An 18,679-nucleotide genomic window follows, 5' to 3' on the forward strand; every position below is an offset into this window, starting at 1 on the left:
GGGGGGGGGGGGGATACGTGCACCAGCATAGGTAACGCGTGCATTAAATTCGTGCGAGTTTCAATTCATTCATTTTTAATGCTAAGTGACTTTCACGTTAATCCACTCAACGGAATCAACGAAGTAGGTTTATAGCATGTACCTGAAATTGGGTCATATATCCAATGGTAATTTTATTAATGCTAATTCATTAGCTCCATCGATTATGGTCATTCTGCTCTAAACGTTAAGCGTCGCATCTCATCTGACCATCAAGATGGGCGAGATTTCCTTCGAAGAGCTGTCTCAGTTAGATTGAAAGACCGCACGCAATTTCACGGTTGATTGCGTAAGTTTTACAAGTTATCTGATCAACCACGGAATATTAGGGGATACTACCCGTCTACCCTCGGGAGTTAAATTATTGTTACTGCTGGAATATACTCGCAAAACCAACTCTGGCAGATTACTCTTGGCAAATGAGAAGGACTATGCTGAGATCTGAGGAAAATTTAATATGCTTCGCACTATGTCTGATGACGACGCGCGTGTAAAATACACCTTTTAGGGAGAGCATGTATGAAAATGATACAGGTATAGCAATAGTAAGAAAGAGGGAGAGAGAACGAATGAATAGAAAGAAAGAAAAAACAAAGATCGTACGTACGAGCGCCTGAACTCATTTTTCAATGAAGCACCCTGTATTTTCGCACTTTTTATTCCTTCTCATTTCTTGATAGCCCCATTGCGAGAGCCTTCCATAAGAAATTCAAATGTAACGCCACACCCGTGACTCCTTCGCTATGTAACAGTATTCCGTCCTGTACGTAAAGCTACTACGTGACTCGGCTTGGTACCAATCCCTCAATTATTCCACATTCTAGTAGGCAAGGTCCTTTTGCGCTGGGAGAGCATTCTTCGTAACTACGTTTCTGCCTGGGAACGCGAAAGAATTCTATAAATTTCAATGGACCAAATTTAGCTTCCGGCTGTCGAACACAATTCCGGTAATTCCGGGTCCGACCACCATTGCCTCCACTGGAACATTGACCGTGCGCAAATGCGCCATGGAAATAATTCGATGAAACGCTCTTAACTGGGCCTACCACATTTACAGGTAATCGTTATAACTTCTTTTTCTCTTTTTACATTTCCATTGTTTAGACTGACTGACAGATAACTCTTTACGTAGATAGCAACGCATTACTGCGATGGTATCGTGTAGGAATAAATTTTATCAAAATTACCGATATACAGGTAACTGACTATGCTACGTAGTGAGTGAAGTCTTGCGAAGCGTACAATATATTCCACCGACTTTAGAAGGACTCTCGATCCATTGATATCACATTTATAGATCATTCCTTTTTCTCCATATTGGTCACAGTCTCGCAAGCAGCTTCCAAGATCTCGTCCTGGCTCTTCTCGGCGTCGACTATCACCGTAACATTTTTATACGTCGTTCCAGCACCACCGACTGTGTTGAAATACGTTTTCAAACGGCTTTAAATTATTTCAGCCGTCTCGTCAAATCGCTCGTTAGCAGCCGCCCTTGACTTCGTTCGATCCTCCAGGATACTTTCACGTGCCGTCAGGTAGTTCACTAACGACGTTGACTGTACGTTCTTTCCAAAAATCGTCGTTTGTTTCCTATCACGTGGGAAGCGAACGACAACGAATCCTATTGACTTAGCCTGGGATATCATTTTCCTTCTTATCAACTGGACCACTATGTCAGCTGGTATATTACGACCCTCCTTCATAATATTCTCGATCTCGCCTCTTTCCGTCCCCGCTAATACTTCCGCGCGTAACAAATTCAAAGGGGCGATTAACGCGTAGTTGTTTTTTTTTTTTTGGGGAGTTTTGTAGCCAGACTCATATTTTCGCGGCCTGGACCACCGATGATGAAGATTATTGGTGCTTGAATATCTTTCAGAGGAGCACAGTCTACAGCTATGTCTCTTGGAATCTTATTGCCCAGTTCATTCTTGCCCAAGCATGCACCCATACCGTAAAATTTGTCTACATCGCACAACTTTCTTTTTTCGCGAAAACTTCAATTATACGTAACGACTAGCTTTCTATCGGCCGTTGCGACAAATGAAACGCATTCACTGATATTTTCGTACCGTGGCTGCTGCTTGGATATTTTTTGTAGCTTACTTCAAGTTGACGAAAGTCACATAAGTTCAGATTTGTCAACCTCAACTGTGTTGTATCAAAGGATTCAATTTACTTGACTGCTAAATTGCATTATTAGGTTAGCGGGTACTCTTCAAATTTGTATAAAACCATTTTTCAAATATTTCACATCGATTCAAATAAATTTAATGAGAATTAATTAGCGTCATACATAACAGAATTTACTCGCCTCGTAATAACTTTCTTAAAACTTGCAGCGTTGCTTCATTGTATTTATATGCGTGATATTAATAATTTTTGTGTCGACACAGAATGCTGACATTTTTGAAGCATGCAAAACGACTGGAGCACCATTATCTGATAAAAGGTCCACCCAATAGCAGAGTACGTATACGTTCATTATCGTTGGATTTAAAGAGAATAGAAAATTGAGAAGTATCAAATACTGAATTAATATCAAATGTCATAACGTAAATTAACGTTGTTATCCATCAGACCAGAAAATCCTTTGTACACGATGATACGAGTAAAGGAGTGAACGATGAAATTAAATCAGTTCAGGAAATCCTTCGCAAAGTAAAATTAAAGACGGAATCAAAAATGCATCACGTGAACAAAATGTTTTCAAAGGCCACAGAAAACGTAAACGATGCAATTAAAAAGAGCAACAAAATTTTATCTGAGAAATTAGATCGAAACGAAAAGGTCGTGAGTGACATTATGAAAAAGGTTACCAGTCAGAGTACGCAGTTAAAAGATTGTATAGATAAGTATAAAGGAGACGTATATAACGCTCGAAATGATTTTTCCCATGAAATTAAAGACTGCAATAAAAACGCAATAATCGCCTTGGAGGGTATTAAAAGTAACTGCGAGGTACCAATAAAAGAAGCCCAGGAGTTTAAGGCGAACGTAAAACATTTACTGAAACAATGTTTGCAAACTAAAGGTGCGACTACAAAGTGTCTGACGGACAAGATGAACGAGATGGTAACACGTTATAATGAAATATTTGAAAAATTGAATGAAATTCCAAAAAATACCGATAGCCTCGTGCTAAAGAATATAAAAGACATGACCGATTGTCATCAAGAGGCACATCGTAAGCTTCAAAAGAATTTACAAGAAATTGTTGAAAAAACTGAAAAATGTGTCAGCACGATTAAAGCGCGCTTCTCCACTTGATTAAAGATTAATAAAATAATATTAAGAATAAAGAACTCCAAGTTTTTTACTCGTTAAAAAAATTACATGGTATCTTGTAGAATGTCAAAGATACCAAGTACGAAATACCCATTGCCCAACGGTATCGGTACTTTTTCAAGAAAAGCCACACGATAATATAAAAAGCAGAGCAGTATATCAAAACTTTAAGTCCTATCTCTTTATAAAGTCTTACTCCGTTTAATGAAGAGTAACTCGAGCCATGTACAACGTGCTTTACATTCCACTTACTAAGATCATCCGTCTTGGCTGCTGAAGTCTGAACTCTGAAATACGAAAAGCGCTTCGATACTCGAATCCGCGACGACTTTCCTTTGTTTCTAACCCAAGATATTTCAAAGCCCGTGAAAGAGCCAGGAATGTTCATTCTTTAAGAATACGAAGGAATGCATGGGTGCAAATAGCTCCAACGCGAACAATCAAATTTTAACGTTAGAGGCCGTACTGGAGGAAGCGGAGGAAGTATTACGGAAAGCAACCGAAATTGTGTCGCAAACCATACAGCATGAGTTTACTGAATTACAAAATTATGAAGAAAAGGCGGCCACCACGGTAATCTTATCGAATGTCATTTCTCAATAATAATCGTATCGATTAAAGTCATACAATTAATTGACACTGCTGCGTGTCATCTTTACAGGCATCGAATACTATAAAAACAATAAATCAAAAATTGGCTGAATTATCGGAATTCAGCGAAAAGGCAAGATTGTGCATAGCCAAGAAAGAAGCGGAATTACAGGGCGTGGAATTAAAAATGAAGAATACTCTGGCTGATTGCTACAGAAAACAATACGGAGCGCTGGAAAAATTTCGAACGGAACGTTTGATGATTCACGAGGAGGCAAAGCAAATGAAATTCGACACTCAAAGAATAATCCAAAATTGTATATCGAGCGACGATCAATTAAAATGCTTCGAGTTAGGCATCAAGGACGTCCGTAAACGAATGTTAACGCTTTATGAGAAATTTCAGACATTGGCAAAAAAGGAAACGGAAGCGCGGGTCAAATGTACAAAATTAATACACGACTGCGATAAGAAAGCCATGGAAAGTGGTCATAAGAAGTATATGGAGATAATTGACGAAATTCGTAAGTGTATTAATTAAATAATTGTCAAATAAATAGTACCTGATTTTAAAACTTTTCACAAAATTCCTCTAGCCCCATGACTATAGCATTATGACTTTATGACTATAGCATAATAATGATAAGTTTCAAAATTATTTCTTCAACCAGTCATTTAACGAAGACTTTATCACTATGGCCATTGATTTGACGTTGATCGTTCACTCGACGGTAGAAACCAGGACATAATTCGTTCTCACGAAAGACAATAGCGGAGAGAAAAGTTTCGCCGTTTCCAAAGTGTCGTAATTCCTTGAAAGATGTCCCGTGGGGAATAACGTCAGCTTATCAATTCCAGGTCACCTGAGATAGTGCAATCTTCCATAGAAAGTTTCTCGTCAAATGAAAACGCGTTTTAGTAGGTGAAGGACGAGCTTTTATCAGTCCCGCCACGAAGAAAGTAAAAACGGCAGAGAATCGTTGCGCCTAGGGTGACTCGAGAGCATTTTACGTAACAAACAATTTGATCCCGTTGTGATGAATACGGTGGTGGTGCTTCCCTCATTTGTGATTTTCCTCGGTATAGTACGTGAGTGAGCAATAGCACGGGGAGTTTCACAACTCGTGATGAGATCATTACACTGGCAGGTTGGATGCTGCGTAACACTAACGCGAACAGCTTCAGGAATACACTTGCCGGATTTATTACTGGCGTTACAATTTTCACGCTTTTTCTTCACCTCAACGTCTTTGCATGTATCTGTGCTTGGCGTCGACATCGGCGAAAAATTCTATAGCTACCATTTCTTTTCTTGAAGCAATAAAGACCTAGTTAAAGCGAAGAAATTTTCCCACTGGATTACTCCCACATGACTTTTTCTACAAGGACCGTATTTTATGGTTTACGTATAGTCGATGTACGAGTCAATTACGATAGTCCAAAGGACTACTTTACATTAAATCCCATAGGAGGGTGGCCCCTCTAAAAGCCATTTGACTTATCCGAAGATTATTCATTATATCCCGTCTGTCTTTATAAAAATATATTTTTTTTTTTATAAGAGAATGCGTCTATATCAAATTTATTACGTCCGTTTTATACAGCTCGCAATGGTTGCAAAGTTTATTAGAATATTAAGAAAAATTGCAGCAAAGACGTCATGTCGAAAAAGAGTGAATCCTGATAGAAGCAACGCGAGATCAAATTGAGAAAACGAACGAGAGAAGAGAGGGATGAAAGCAACTAGGGGTCGGTTTAATGATTATTTTCTGCCGCGGGTAGTAATTTAAATGAAATCGCATTATCAGTGTTAATATTCGTCCCGGCAGACGCTGTTTCTCCCCGTAACAAGCCCAAAATTAAAATAAATTATCCCTGGCGTACGTTTTAATTACGACATGCGACAAGAATCGCTGAGATTAATTATACAGATATCATATAAATTTAGCACTAACAATCCATTTCTCGTAGACGTAATCCATTTGAAATCCCGAAATCCCAGTCCTTCTTACAAATATGCATTCGTGCAATTTATAAAGAATTTAAAAAATTAATAAAAATTTCATCCTTGACATTTCCCAGATTTCGTTTATATTTAGTCTCGAGAAATGCGAGTGCATGTGAAAACTATGTCAATGAAATATTCGCCGTTCGCCAGGCACTCTGGCAATGGAAGATATTTAATTGATTTAGGTACGCAGAGCTCAGGACTTTCGTGTAGGGCACTGGGAATGCGACCACACGATAGAATTCCCAGCGCACCTTCGGGATCCTTGTGGTCACTCGAATCGTTCGAGAATCCGCTTCCTTGCGATCGTACTCGACCTAGAGCCATAAAGTATATCTATATAGGATCTAGACCAATCATCGCGCAAACGATCCCAGCTATTTCGATAAATACTCTCTGATCGTCAAAGCAAAGAAAGCTTTTGCGACCTATCTGAAATATTACCGTTGACCGATCAGTGAACATTGTTACATCGAATAGGAATACGTTGACTTTTTCATTTAAAAAAAAAAACCGAGATATACTAGACGCGCGAGCATTTGCATGCACTTCCATTGTGCCATGTTAAATTAAGAGGGTATGACAACCTGTTGGGTATAATCTTTTACACAGAGAATATACTGCTTCAATTTGATGCGCAGTAATTAAATGACACCCACGTACGTTACAGGACCAATTAGATTAAATAATTCATTCGATCTGGTGGTCATTCCGGTTGCCCCAACTACCTTTAAATATAAATTCTTACTCAAGGTCGAGTGACCACATTACATTTTCAAGAAAGGATCCAGCATACCTTACAATTTTAATAACATTTTTATCGCCATTCGCTAAGATCCACGATATCGTGATAGCAACCGCATGTAATGCGTGTCAGTTGTTATATTTAAATATTCCACGTTAACTCAGAGAGACGGTCTAGTAAGTATATATTAATGACTCGTCTGGGAAATAAGGTGAAAAGTTGGGGCAAAAGAGTCGCCTAGCAAAGTTACGTAGGTGGTACGTGAATCCATTAAAATAAATGGAACGCAGTGACGTAAATAATGAATTGGCTAATTACAACCTCAAGGTATAGATCCTCTTTACTAAGTTTTGCCTTCCCAGTACGGACTTTCAATTAGGACCGCTACAGTACAGCTACATATAGAAATGCATATAATCAGCATCCACTTTCCGGCTTAAAAGTCATTACGAACAACGTATCCCCAGGCAGAAACTATGATAAAATTTGCACTCCACCGCTCCACGAGTCACCCTTCTTTTCTGGGTGCCCGCAGGCCTTTCGCCCTGTCTGGTACCCCTTACTGAGCAGCCATTCCATGGACTGGTAACCAAATTCAACTGAATCCAATATATCAATGTTCATTAGCGTGCGCAAGAGATACTGCATGTGAGAAACTGGCAATTTTTTCTGAAACTTTATTTCATTCGTTAAAATAACGTTCATCGTCTTCTCGGTTCCCCATTTACCGGCCCGTGGCAATGCTAATGACAAGTGAAAATGCCGATAGAGAATCACCGCGTCATTTAGTTCGGTGCATATTAGGCAATTACGTCACCGCTAGGGAAATGCATACAATAGCATAACGAACTCGATGCGCGGAACTCGCGAACTTCACGCATCGAAATGGTTTGCATAAGTGAATGCACTGCTGCATCTATCGATGATTGCTGCATAATTATCAGTTTGCCTTACTTAAAATTAATTACGTAAATCACAAATACATATTCTCAGCTATAATAAAATCTGGAACTTGGATAAGTATACTTTGATCTACTTTCCTCATCTCTTTGTAATATTACTTCACGTCATTAATAAGAACTGAAAACATTAGCGATCTTCGTAATATATTCGTGTCTATAAGGCAAGGTATCTTCGTCATTAAAATGTTTTCGAGCCAAGCTGCAGAAGAGGTTCATTAACTATAATTAGACTTTTGACAATTAAGAACTATCCCGTTACTCAAGAATATTACATTAATTCCCTTGACGCTTGAATCCATCCACTAAAACCATAACCAGGCACACCCTTACCTATACTAGACTCGCGTCCTTGGAGAATATGCGGTGCGCTATTTACAGTGGTTTCAAAAGCCAGCAGACACGTTGACCGTGGTCGATACTTGACTCGTACACAAATGCCCCGGCTGCAGCTTCCATTCACACGGTCCAACGGGTATAGAAACAGATTGACCCTCCCTACTCACACCTAACGCACTAACCAGTGTCAATTCCAAGTTTAATGCGAGAAGACAGAGAATAGTAGTAGTTAATCTCTTCTACGGGCAGTAATCACCGGACAAGTTTGATTGGTTGCAATAATTCAGGGTTAACTGCTCCTCCGGGCAGTTTTATTTCTGCGGGTATCGAAAAAAAAATAAAAAGCCGCGTCTTTTTCCTCATTTTCGACGAAATTATTAAGAGGGCGCGTGATCGACCCTTTATTCGTTCTTTACGAATGATTTGTACCTTCACTCTGACAAGGATGAAATTAAATGTAACATATCGTTCCCATTGGCTTGTAAAAAAACGATAGATCCAATTTATTGGTAAGTCAACAATGGCAATAATCTGTATAATGTTGTCTTGTAAGGAAACGGGGTTCTTTGTGAATGCCAATGGGACTTACGTACGTAATTCCTACTACAACTGTACAGACCATCAACGTGATCACCGTGCAGTTAGGCGCGTCCACGCATTTTCACTGGATTCCAGACAATTTGCGAGAACCACGTAACGAGCTTCTGCTCTCGACAAACGCGTCGAGTTAGAATGGCGAATGGTGGCCATTTACAAGGTGCGAGTTCAGGATATAAAACACATGCCTACGGGATAGGCTTAGGATTTGCCGCGCGTAACCAGAACCACCCTTGCTTCAATTCGACGGGAACGCGCGTAATCTGCTTTCTGCCAGGGTTTCTCATGCCTTCAGCTACACAGAGGATATCAGAAGCCAACCCTTGGCCATATAGCCGAAGGCCTACTTTTCCATCCGCCCTTGGCTGTCTCGATTTCTGTAGATCTACCCCGTTTCTCATGCGTAACGTTTTCTAGCTGTATTATCCCTTTTTCCTCGGAACTACGTGGGAATAACGTACCATCTGGATCCTTGCGTATGTCTTCCCGGAGTTAAGGGATTGACCTGAAGTTAACGTCGACTTCTGGCGCCCCGAAGCTTCATAAACATCTCACTGTATGTATTCATCTTCAACGTCGTCTAATCCCACCTATTTAGGTCGCCGACAAAGGTTCTCAAATACATCAAAGAGACTCCAGAGTTCAAGCTGGGATTCAGAAACTACTTGGAGATCAGCGTATACTTGTATAAGGATTTTCGAGATCAAAAGGTCACCATTCGGCTACTGTATTGTATGATTACGTAAACGGTATCTACCATGTTATATACTGCGTCCAGCCACTTCGCTTTGTCCTAAATGGTGAGCTTTTAGAACGAACTGTGTCCGTCACCGTCATACGTCCAGAATATTCGTCCTTGTCACAGGTAGAACACCCCAGTAGCTAACCACGTGCAATCACTCTCTATCTCGGTACTATTTATTGTCAAGCACCGTCTAAACAGATTTCTCAGTTGTGCTCTGATTACCTCAGTACACATACCGAATGCATTGCTTGAGATACACAATCCGTCTAGATTCCCTTGATATTCGTGTACACGCCATGGTTATAGTCATATGGGCTTTTGCAATGAATTACTTAATTAATTAATTTGAACATAATTTTAGTAATTTTTCTCCTTCAGGGACTGGAGGAATCGGAACGTGATTAATCGTCCTGTGGGAACTAAACTTTATTAATATCTGACTCACTTCACTCTTCCGGAAGAAGAATCTTCATGGGAGCTTTCAGGCTTATCCTCTGGGAAGTCCTGCACGTCCAAATATATTCTCTAATCCGTCGACTCATCTCCGATACTTGTTCTCGACGGATGAGCCCACTCTGAACTTACACTAGACTGTTGTAATTCAGTTTCGTAAAAAAAAAAAAAAAAAAAAAAAAAAAAAAAAAAAAAAAAAAAAAAAAAAAAAAAAAAAAAAAAAAAAAAAAACGAGCTTTTAACTTTTCGCACTGAACTAACTTTCCGATAGGTAGAATATGTTTCCTTGAAATATAACTATATAGGTAACCTGTACAGAACAGGAGATTATGATTTTCTAATTACGAATAATGGAAAATTAAAAAAAGTTTATACTAAAGGAAACATTCGAAATGGAAATTTTATTCTGATATTTTCAAACGTTAATTTTATTTCTCGTATTCCCTGCGCTGTCGTGCAGAAAAAATGAGATTTATATTTCGGGTCCTCAGGTTTTCATAATCCAATACCTCTTACGGAGTTATGGGCACATTGTAACAGTAAAAACTGATATTTATAATTAGTATAATTATAAGTAATATTGTACCAAACTTCTCGGCTAAAGTATAAAACCCAAAGTTAGCTTTTATCTGCAGAATTAAGATGATGGAGCTTCGGACGATCCATTTGAATTGAATAATCATATATATGATTATTAAAATTATATATAAATATTTTGTATATAAATATATGTATGTATATTCGTTAATAATCTTATCCTCATTTGCATGCTACCGCACGAGTTATTTCTATGCCTAACTAAAGCTATGGAATACTAATAGAAGGAGCCTTCTAATTAGAGAAGACTTTGATTTCACTAATTATCGAAAGTTCAGCACTCGTGTTGGATACCGGATGAACCGTAACGCGACTAAAGTCGTAAAATTGAAAGAACGAATTTCAAATTAGAAATATGTCCTTTTCAAGTTTTAATAGTCCTTTTCCTGAGAATTGGTCACATGGGAGACCATGCATCCTCTACAGATTAAAATTCGTGTCGTTACACATAAAACGTTAATAAATAGCGTTGCAATTCTGTCATTAAACTCAAACTAAGTCTTGTGTCATATTTATTTACAAATTTCAACTTTTAACTAGTTAGAAATAGTTGTGCACAAAAGGGTAAACTGTAGTTCAGCTCACATTTTAACCCAATACAATACGTTTGGTTATGTTACATCGTACCGCTGCACATATCTTTAGGAATATTATTTAAAGAATAAAACATAAAAATCCCAACCAGATCGGAAAACAAAATTCAATTGCATCCCCTCTTTTCCAACGAGCAAATATTATCACAAGCAGGTTTCCACGATATTTCTACACTGGAGGGCACCAACTTTCCGCCGCCTGAGGAGAAAATTTAATTCCGCACCAATTGTCCCAGCCCCACATCTCAGCCGGTAAGAGATACGAGTTAAAGAGCATGGGATGACAAATATTCCAGATTTCCACTTTAATTTCGAACGCCTTGGGAAGTGCGCAGCTAGCATAATTACGATTCTTAAGCGTCGCCAGGTCAAGGGGCGTTAACGAGTACGCAGGAACGTGGTGGTGCAGACGAGATGCTCTTGTCGAGATGCTGTTTGGCGAAGCTCGACCCTACGAGACATCCTAGCCATTGTAGAGAGTGCTGGAGAAGAGAGAAGCGAAGAGGAGCTACAGCGAAGTAAGACGGTGCAAGTGTAAGAAAGAAATATAAAGTGCGAGAGATGAAGAGGAATTTGCAAGCAAGTGGCGTCGTCAAAGCGTTTTGTTCTGGTACAGAACACAACTGAACAATAAACAAGTGTACATCGGACTGGATTCGTGGAATCAAGCAGCCGCTGTTATTTCTCTCAGCTACTAAATGGCATTCGATTGAAGACGAATACCTAAAGCCATATACATAGATATACAAGCAACGCCTTTGAATGCTAACGCGAGTAAAATGTCAAGCGCATAGCTAGTATCTGTGACGATACACTCTTCAATTAAATATAGTAAACCAGTCAAATGACAGTTATCGATATCATTAATAGAAAGACCCAAAAGCCACAACTTTAATCAAAATTCAATGTAATCCTCGCAAAGTGGTTTCAACATTATCAAATAGTAAGGCTCGCAAATGTTTGAATTACAAGATTAAAACGTACATTTAATGTCAATTTATATCAATATATTAATTAATAATAACGATTCACTTTGACCTCAAATACATTGCGATTATGGTACACTACTCTCTCCACATCATCATATCATTTAACATGGACAAAATTATTGTATTCAAAGCCAGCAGAGTAGGCTCAGACCACGAATATATTTCTTCGGGTCGCCCTAAGACTGTGAAACTTTCGCCAAAATCGGATAGAGACCGTTAGTAAACGTTCCTCGTTAGAGTACAGTACGAGGAGTTTGCCGAGCCATCAAGTTTCTGTGTGAGCTAGGGATTGCAATTTGCGCCAGGGCATAGGCCGTCATATGAGGCACTCGTGATACTACGCGTTTGTACATAGATATACACACTGAAATTAATCTTCTTATTAATAAAGCGAGTGATGTATGTTTTGACGACAGTAATAAAATAAAGGGAGTGCGTGATGAAGAAAATTCATGTAAGCTCAGACTTTAAATACTTTAAGGAAATGAACATCGGGCATAAGCATCACGTGGGGCTGACGTGTTTCTGTCGTAGGGATACAAAAGTTTTGAAGATCGTAGGTAATTAACAATACTATGATTTCAGTAATAGGAAGTAAAAGCTATGTTATTCGACACTTACGTTTTCCTTGCTCGATGCCACTAAGGAAACTTGACTATTCTGAGCTCAGACTGCAAAAGTCATCAAAGAAAAATCACCGAACCTAATTTTACTTCGCTATCTTCAACCATGCATCGTATATTAGACGTACGGTGAAGAAAATGCTCAATTGATTCACTACGTGGAATCAGAAATTCCTAAGCTTTTGCCATTCCTCCTACCATGTGCTTATATTAAACCCTCGAGCTTGACAAACAGAAACTGATGAAAACTAGTACGTGTTTGATGTGATGACTGTTTCGTCTAAATATTGAGAAACGGAACGCACATATGTATATGCCAGCAGCGTTTCTGTGTACATAAGACCTACGTCATAAGGAGAGACGATGATATTCTATCGTGAGAATTTCTCTATAAACAACCGTTATAAACGAAAATCACAAATTCTTTAGATGTGAAAACATTTCGTGATACTCAAGGTATTTGAGTGAAAAGTTTAAAGAGAATAAATAGTTGAATATAAAATATCATATATATATACGTATATAAATGCAAGAGAAACTTCAAGGCAATAGCTACATATATACATAGAAAGAGGTAGTAGCAAGAGCGTCTAACTGCGGCTAGTTTGGCAGTAGTTCGTTGCAATGGCAAGTGGTTTTGTTCGGAAAACAATACAACGAAGCGGATAGTAGAAGGTGCAGGCTTTCTCGTGACAAGGTGGAAAATACAACCTGACAAGGATACATGAAATGAGCCAGAGAAAACAGGATGAAAATTGGCCGTGTCGACACGAGGAAGAAGCAGAAGGACAAAGAGATTAAGCTAAGGATACTTTTCGACTGTTTCGGTACTTTTGAGAAAGCTCGTTTCATCCTTCTTCTCCTCCTGTATATATACGTATATATATCCAAGCTATAGGTTACCGAACAAAATCAATAACCATTCCTTCACTCGGAACCTTTCGCATTCTCCTCTACTGGGGGAAGGAGAGTATCCAAACTCTCCTCCCGCAAAGTACCTTCTCCGCTTGTTTACTCTCGTTCGCCGTTATGCATGGAGATTCGTTCGTGGAAATTTCGCAGATGCGCGACCTCCGATCTACTAAATTAAATCTCTCCGTAACACGTCCCCTAGCTAGTAGTCCAGTCGGAATAGCTAAAATTTGGACCGACTTCTATTCAAAGACCCCACCACAGCGCCAATTTTTTCGGAGGTTGTTTGGACCTATAGGTAGTTAACTTAAAAGTCGGAACGAGAAGCTCCGGAGGTGTAGACACCTCTGTAGGTAGCTGTAGATACATATATCGATAAAAACCCACCGAGAAGATTAACCACGAAGCACCTGTGGGCGATGATTGCGTTTCACTTGTTTCATCATTAATATTCAATACCTTTCCACGAGTGAAATGCTAATTTTTCGCGTTTCTATAGGCGCTAAACAAATCTCACCCGAACGATTTCATTCAGCACGGCTATAGTCACGGAGCATTCCCTGAATATAAATATTGGGTGCACTGTCGTCGTTGCACTTGGGTATCAAGGGAAATAGAAATAAAGTCGGATAGTAGTGCATCAAGTTAACTAAATAAAAATAGTCCAGAGAGGTAAGGGGAAAGAAAAGGAGAACAATGGTCACTTGTGTACCCTGATAGAATTTAAAGAGAAAGTACACGTTCTGGTTGAAATATTTTCACTTGTACTTCAATGCATTTTACTTGCAGGAACCTATTCCTTCTCGCATCATGGCACATTCTATCCACAGTCGATGGGGTTCCTTCTTAAGAATAAATAGCGGTAGCTGTGACTAGCCTAGCGATGCTGGCTCTCTGTCTGAAGATTGAAAGAAAAGCCTATACAGCCAGGGCCCCTACTCCTTGAAACAGGCGGTTGCTGCTGCCTCAGCGGCAGACAAACGGATGCCTGCATTCGAAGGATGCTCCCGCGGCGCAATTATCATATAAATTGCTGCGGCTTTATTTTCTAGTGATATAGCACAACTTCCGAACAAGTATTCAAGCTTCGCCACGATCCGCCGCCTCTTGATCTATCTCCGGAACGACATGCTTTAAGTCATAAAAAAGCACCAAGAATCTTCTACAATCTCTGATTGTCAATTCCGCTAGCGGAATGTCAGCTATAGAATTTTTCCTTTTCCCTCCCTTTTCAATTCACGTAAGATTAAGGAACGGCTTTTTTTACTAAGGATTGCGTCGCGTTTGAATTGAACTATATATAGTTACGCATCAACGTAATTCAAGTGTACGTAATGCATATACGGCGGGTTCACAGAACACTGAGTGTATGTACGTATGTATGTCAAAGGCCATGAGGCTGTAGGTATACGCGTTAAATTAGTCGGCATGGTTCATGCTATGGATGTATCAGCACCCGTATTCCGTTGATGCAAATCTAACGCTGGCTTTTAACCGATCCCCTTTCTCTGTCGGCAAACCCCTTTTGCCATCCCGAGGGTCTCGGACGAGCTGCTTTTTTTCCCGTCAATCTCCACCAACGCCGCACGCTCTTCTGCATGCCGGATGAATAGCGTTTAAGCGAATTGATGGACCTCCGTTTCGACATTCCAAAATGAAAAGCTCTCGATGGTTCAAATAGATTTATAGCGTCGAACGTAGGTACTAGACCTCGTAGTAGCGCAATACTCGATTCTTCATCTAGATTGGCTCGTTCGGGAAACTCGATCGTTCCCCCTGAAAAACTATCATTCCATTTTTGACTCGAAGTACCTAATTCTGTGTAGATATACATCGATCGTTATAGTTCGAACTGTATGAACTTCGTATAGGGTCCAATACAATGCTACTGCTAAGGTCAGTATTAATAATGAGATTTACGTCGACTGTGATGGGTCCATCACTTTTTTTTTATTACGCTGACAGGTAGATTAGCATGAAAGGTAATACGAAGGGTGAAAACAATCTCGTTGGAGAAATTCAGAATTTAACGAGCATAACTTCTTTTTGTTTAAGCCAGGGACAGCAGCAGCCTTTGACAAATTTTTGAAGGGCCTCGACAATACTGACTTATAATTAACTCACTGAGTAAAAGTGACAAAGAGGTAGAAAAAGAGAAAACCAATTGGCGCGAGCCAAGTAGCTCTTTCAGTGCTGAAAAAAAAATGGGCCGTGAGGCACTCGCATTCACACTCTTTGTCAGGTGGCATGCAAACCATTTTACCATGTAAAATTTCCCCTGAGAGAGTGGAATCCGGCGGGCTGCTGCTGCTACGGCAAATGTTGTATCCATTTTTCACTCAACATTCAAGGTTACTGGAAAGCAAAGCACGAAGGCGCGAAACGTTGACTCGACGTCGCGAATTTTTCTGCCTCTTTTCAATTTTTCAATTAATTTAATTATTCAATTTCTTTTATTTCGCTCACTAGACATTATATTCCCTTAACGAATCTCGCTACCACTCGCTACAGGCTGTACCGACTAATTGCTTAATTTGCCGCAATTACTTGAGAGCGAAAATTAATGCACGACCAAGGGGTCCGTGCTTGGTGGCTTGCGGCATTATGACCTCCATGACCCGATGAGGCCCTTTTGTCTGACCGCTAAATTATTTCGAGCGACTTGCGTTATAGTATGGAGAAATGATTCTGAGGATCAAAGAGGAAGCGCTGGATGAGTTTCTTGGTTACTGTAAGTACTTATATCTATATCTAGATGGCTACTTAACCTATACCGCTTGCCAATTTTCAGGTTCATTGAACGTTTTGATATCCTCGAGGAAAAGGATAAAATCGAGAGCCGTTATCTGAACGATCTTACTATCAATGTCTCTTGACTTTAATGAGAAAATTGCAATTTCTAGTAATTGCAAGTCTATGCGATTCCAATTAACCCCTCCGGTTGGATGATTGGTATACAACGTTTCTGATTTTACGGGTAAAATACTTTCTTATTATTTTTTTTAAGTCTTCACCATCGGCACATCTCGTTTGAGTGAATTAAGCGCAGCTATTAAGTTCATTCAGTGACATATGTCATTATAACCTAATGCATATATGCCCATCCATTCCCCTGAATATCAATGAAAGCAGCACAGCAGAAGCGCCTACTACCGATGACGTGTGCAAAATGCAAATAGGGAAGCACTTTCATTAACGAACTTGACTCTGCTAGTTAACCCCTTACCAGACAGCTAAACTTTGAAAAACTTGGACGTACGGGAACGTTTGCATCAAGATGTTCCAAATTTCTTCAATTATTAAGTCTGCTCCTATATTGATCAATATGAAATTTAGATATCATCGTAAACTAAGTGTATGTAAAAATCCGTACGTCAACTTCTACATGGTATATTGTCATATTTATTTAAAATCAAGACTGTCACTGACGAATATCAAAAAGTTCAATCCACAAATCAGAGTATTCGCGTCAAACAAATAAACAAACAGACAAAACGGATCGTTCTGTCGGTGTGATTTATTCTGAACATGGAAATGAATCGTTTCGAATTCGGCAATAAAATTGGTCGTCCGATTACTTCCTGCGTTGACTGGCAGTCACATTTTTAGTTTTACAGACTACGTGACTGCGTTCGGTAAATTCTGACGGTTAAGGACTTTCGACGTTTATTTCATTGGCTTTCAACAAAAAGAATTCATTAAATTGCTCTCCACGGATTCTCATCGTCACGAGGCTACGGCTACTCGCTATACTCACGGATTCCACCGTTCCGATTGCGCAACTTTATGGGATTGTTTGCTGACCAAGTTCGTTTTACGGTTCGAATATGATTTCTTCCCCGTCGTCACCTCGCATCAACGCCTACTTTATTACTTGTTACTAAAGAGGGCCATTATAATGATTAAAAAATATGATTGATAATAAATCTAAGGACTTTTGATACGGGTACTACCTTCGAGTAGGTATATACTCATGATTGATGAGTCAACTTTACTTGGGAGATCGCTACACTAAATTTACAAGAATTAGATGGCCTTGCTGGTAATAGGAAAAAAAGCTTAGATTTTGTGGAATATATAAAACAGACTATAGTAATAAAATAAAACAAACTACAGTAATACTTAAAATTATGAAATTTAAAAAAATTTCAATCAATTAGTACATTTTATATCATACCGTACATGGATGTTAAAGTTTACTCCTTTGAAAAGCTCCACAGCAGACCTTCTGGTCTACTGAACTGTCTGGTGGTAAAGTCTATTTAGAACTTGGAAGCACCCACAGTAATAATGTTATACTCGATGAACGAAAAGCTCTAAGTAGCTACGTCGGTAACTACGAGACTCCCAAGCCAAGTTACCGACGGAGGAATGACCCTTCGATGGTCTCGTACCGTGTGAAACTTGCAAGATGGTCGAGCTTTCTATTTGTAGCTTTAAGAGAAATCTGACATACCGACAGTCCATAGTCAAAACTAGAGTGACAAGCGTGCATGCAATGTCATATGCTTCGTCCTTGCACTTCAATATATATTATATACGAAGACAATAAGAGAATTCATTGCCAATAAAAAATTCTAGTTTTCTACGTAATAACATATAACAATGCCAAGATAGAATGAGATGTATGCATAAAGCAAGAGCCATAATATAACAAACGACGAATATTTACTCGCACGCATGAAATTTGAGCCACGACGGACGAAATTCATTTGAACAAGGAAAATGACTATGTAAGAGCTCTGGTTTGTGATATACATAAAAAATGTGAGCGATCTTTACGTTTCGTACAAAATACGAAATTTGGTTCTTAATAAATTCGAGTATTATCAACTGTATTTATAATCCAAAGTGTTGAATTTATTTATGACCAACGAAGAATTATATGCAGCACTCCTTCCCTGTTTCGTGTGAACTTGGTGAATTACCGAAGACTTATGGAAAACCAATAAACTTAAAGAGGATATAATTTAAAGAAGAGTACCAATGCTTCTTCGTGATTTACAACATAATCACGTAGCACCCATCCAACTAACTCCATTCCAATATCAGTCTGTTGCCACAAATAATTCTCATACAAGATCTTCTTGTTTAATCTGATTAAGTGGATCTAGTAATAATTAAGACGAAACTGCTAAATGCACGTAAACTGCACGATTGGGTGATAGATACAGTACCCTGGTTAGGTACCTACTGAATTA

General features: G+C 39.1%; 2 protein-coding genes across 5 annotated transcripts; one reads left to right on the top strand and one right to left on the bottom strand.

The window, feature by feature from the left end:
- Window positions 1–1,457: 1,457 nt before the first annotated feature.
- LOC112494084 (adenylate kinase isoenzyme 1-like) lies at window positions 1,458–2,236 on the bottom strand. Its single transcript, XM_025083227.1, has 2 exons — window positions 2,219–2,236; window positions 1,458–1,943 (listed from the first exon to the last, which is right to left on the bottom strand). Exons 1-2 carry the CDS (start codon window positions 2,234–2,236, stop codon window positions 1,485–1,487), a joined length of 477 nt encoding a protein of 158 aa, XP_024938995.1. The 3' UTR covers window positions 1,458–1,484.
- On the top strand, window positions 2,156–4,475 carry LOC112494085 (uncharacterized protein PFB0765w-like). 4 transcript variants are annotated; one of them, XM_025083241.1, is made up of 4 exons: window positions 2,198–2,242; window positions 2,436–2,508; window positions 2,625–3,900; window positions 3,989–4,475. In XM_025083241.1, exons 3-4 carry the CDS (start codon window positions 3,739–3,741, stop codon window positions 4,457–4,459), a joined length of 633 nt encoding a protein of 210 aa, XP_024939009.1. In that variant the 5' UTR covers window positions 2,198–2,242; window positions 2,436–2,508; window positions 2,625–3,738; the 3' UTR covers window positions 4,460–4,475. The 4 variants fall into 4 exon arrangements, with proteins under 4 accessions (XP_024939006.1, XP_024939009.1, XP_024939007.1 ...); XM_025083238.1 differs by lacking the exon at window positions 3,989–4,475 and having other exon boundaries at window positions 2,156–2,242; window positions 2,620–3,739; XM_025083239.1 differs by lacking the exon at window positions 2,198–2,242 and having other exon boundaries at window positions 2,346–2,508; window positions 2,620–3,900.
- The last annotated feature ends 14,204 nt before the right edge of the window (window positions 4,476–18,679 follow it).

The sequence above is a fragment of the Cephus cinctus genome, unplaced genomic scaffold, assembly GCF_000341935.2.
Source record: "Cephus cinctus unplaced genomic scaffold, Ccin1 Ccin1_scaffold0265, whole genome shotgun sequence".
In the NCBI taxonomy this organism is placed as follows: Eukaryota; Metazoa; Arthropoda; class Insecta; order Hymenoptera; family Cephidae; genus Cephus; species Cephus cinctus.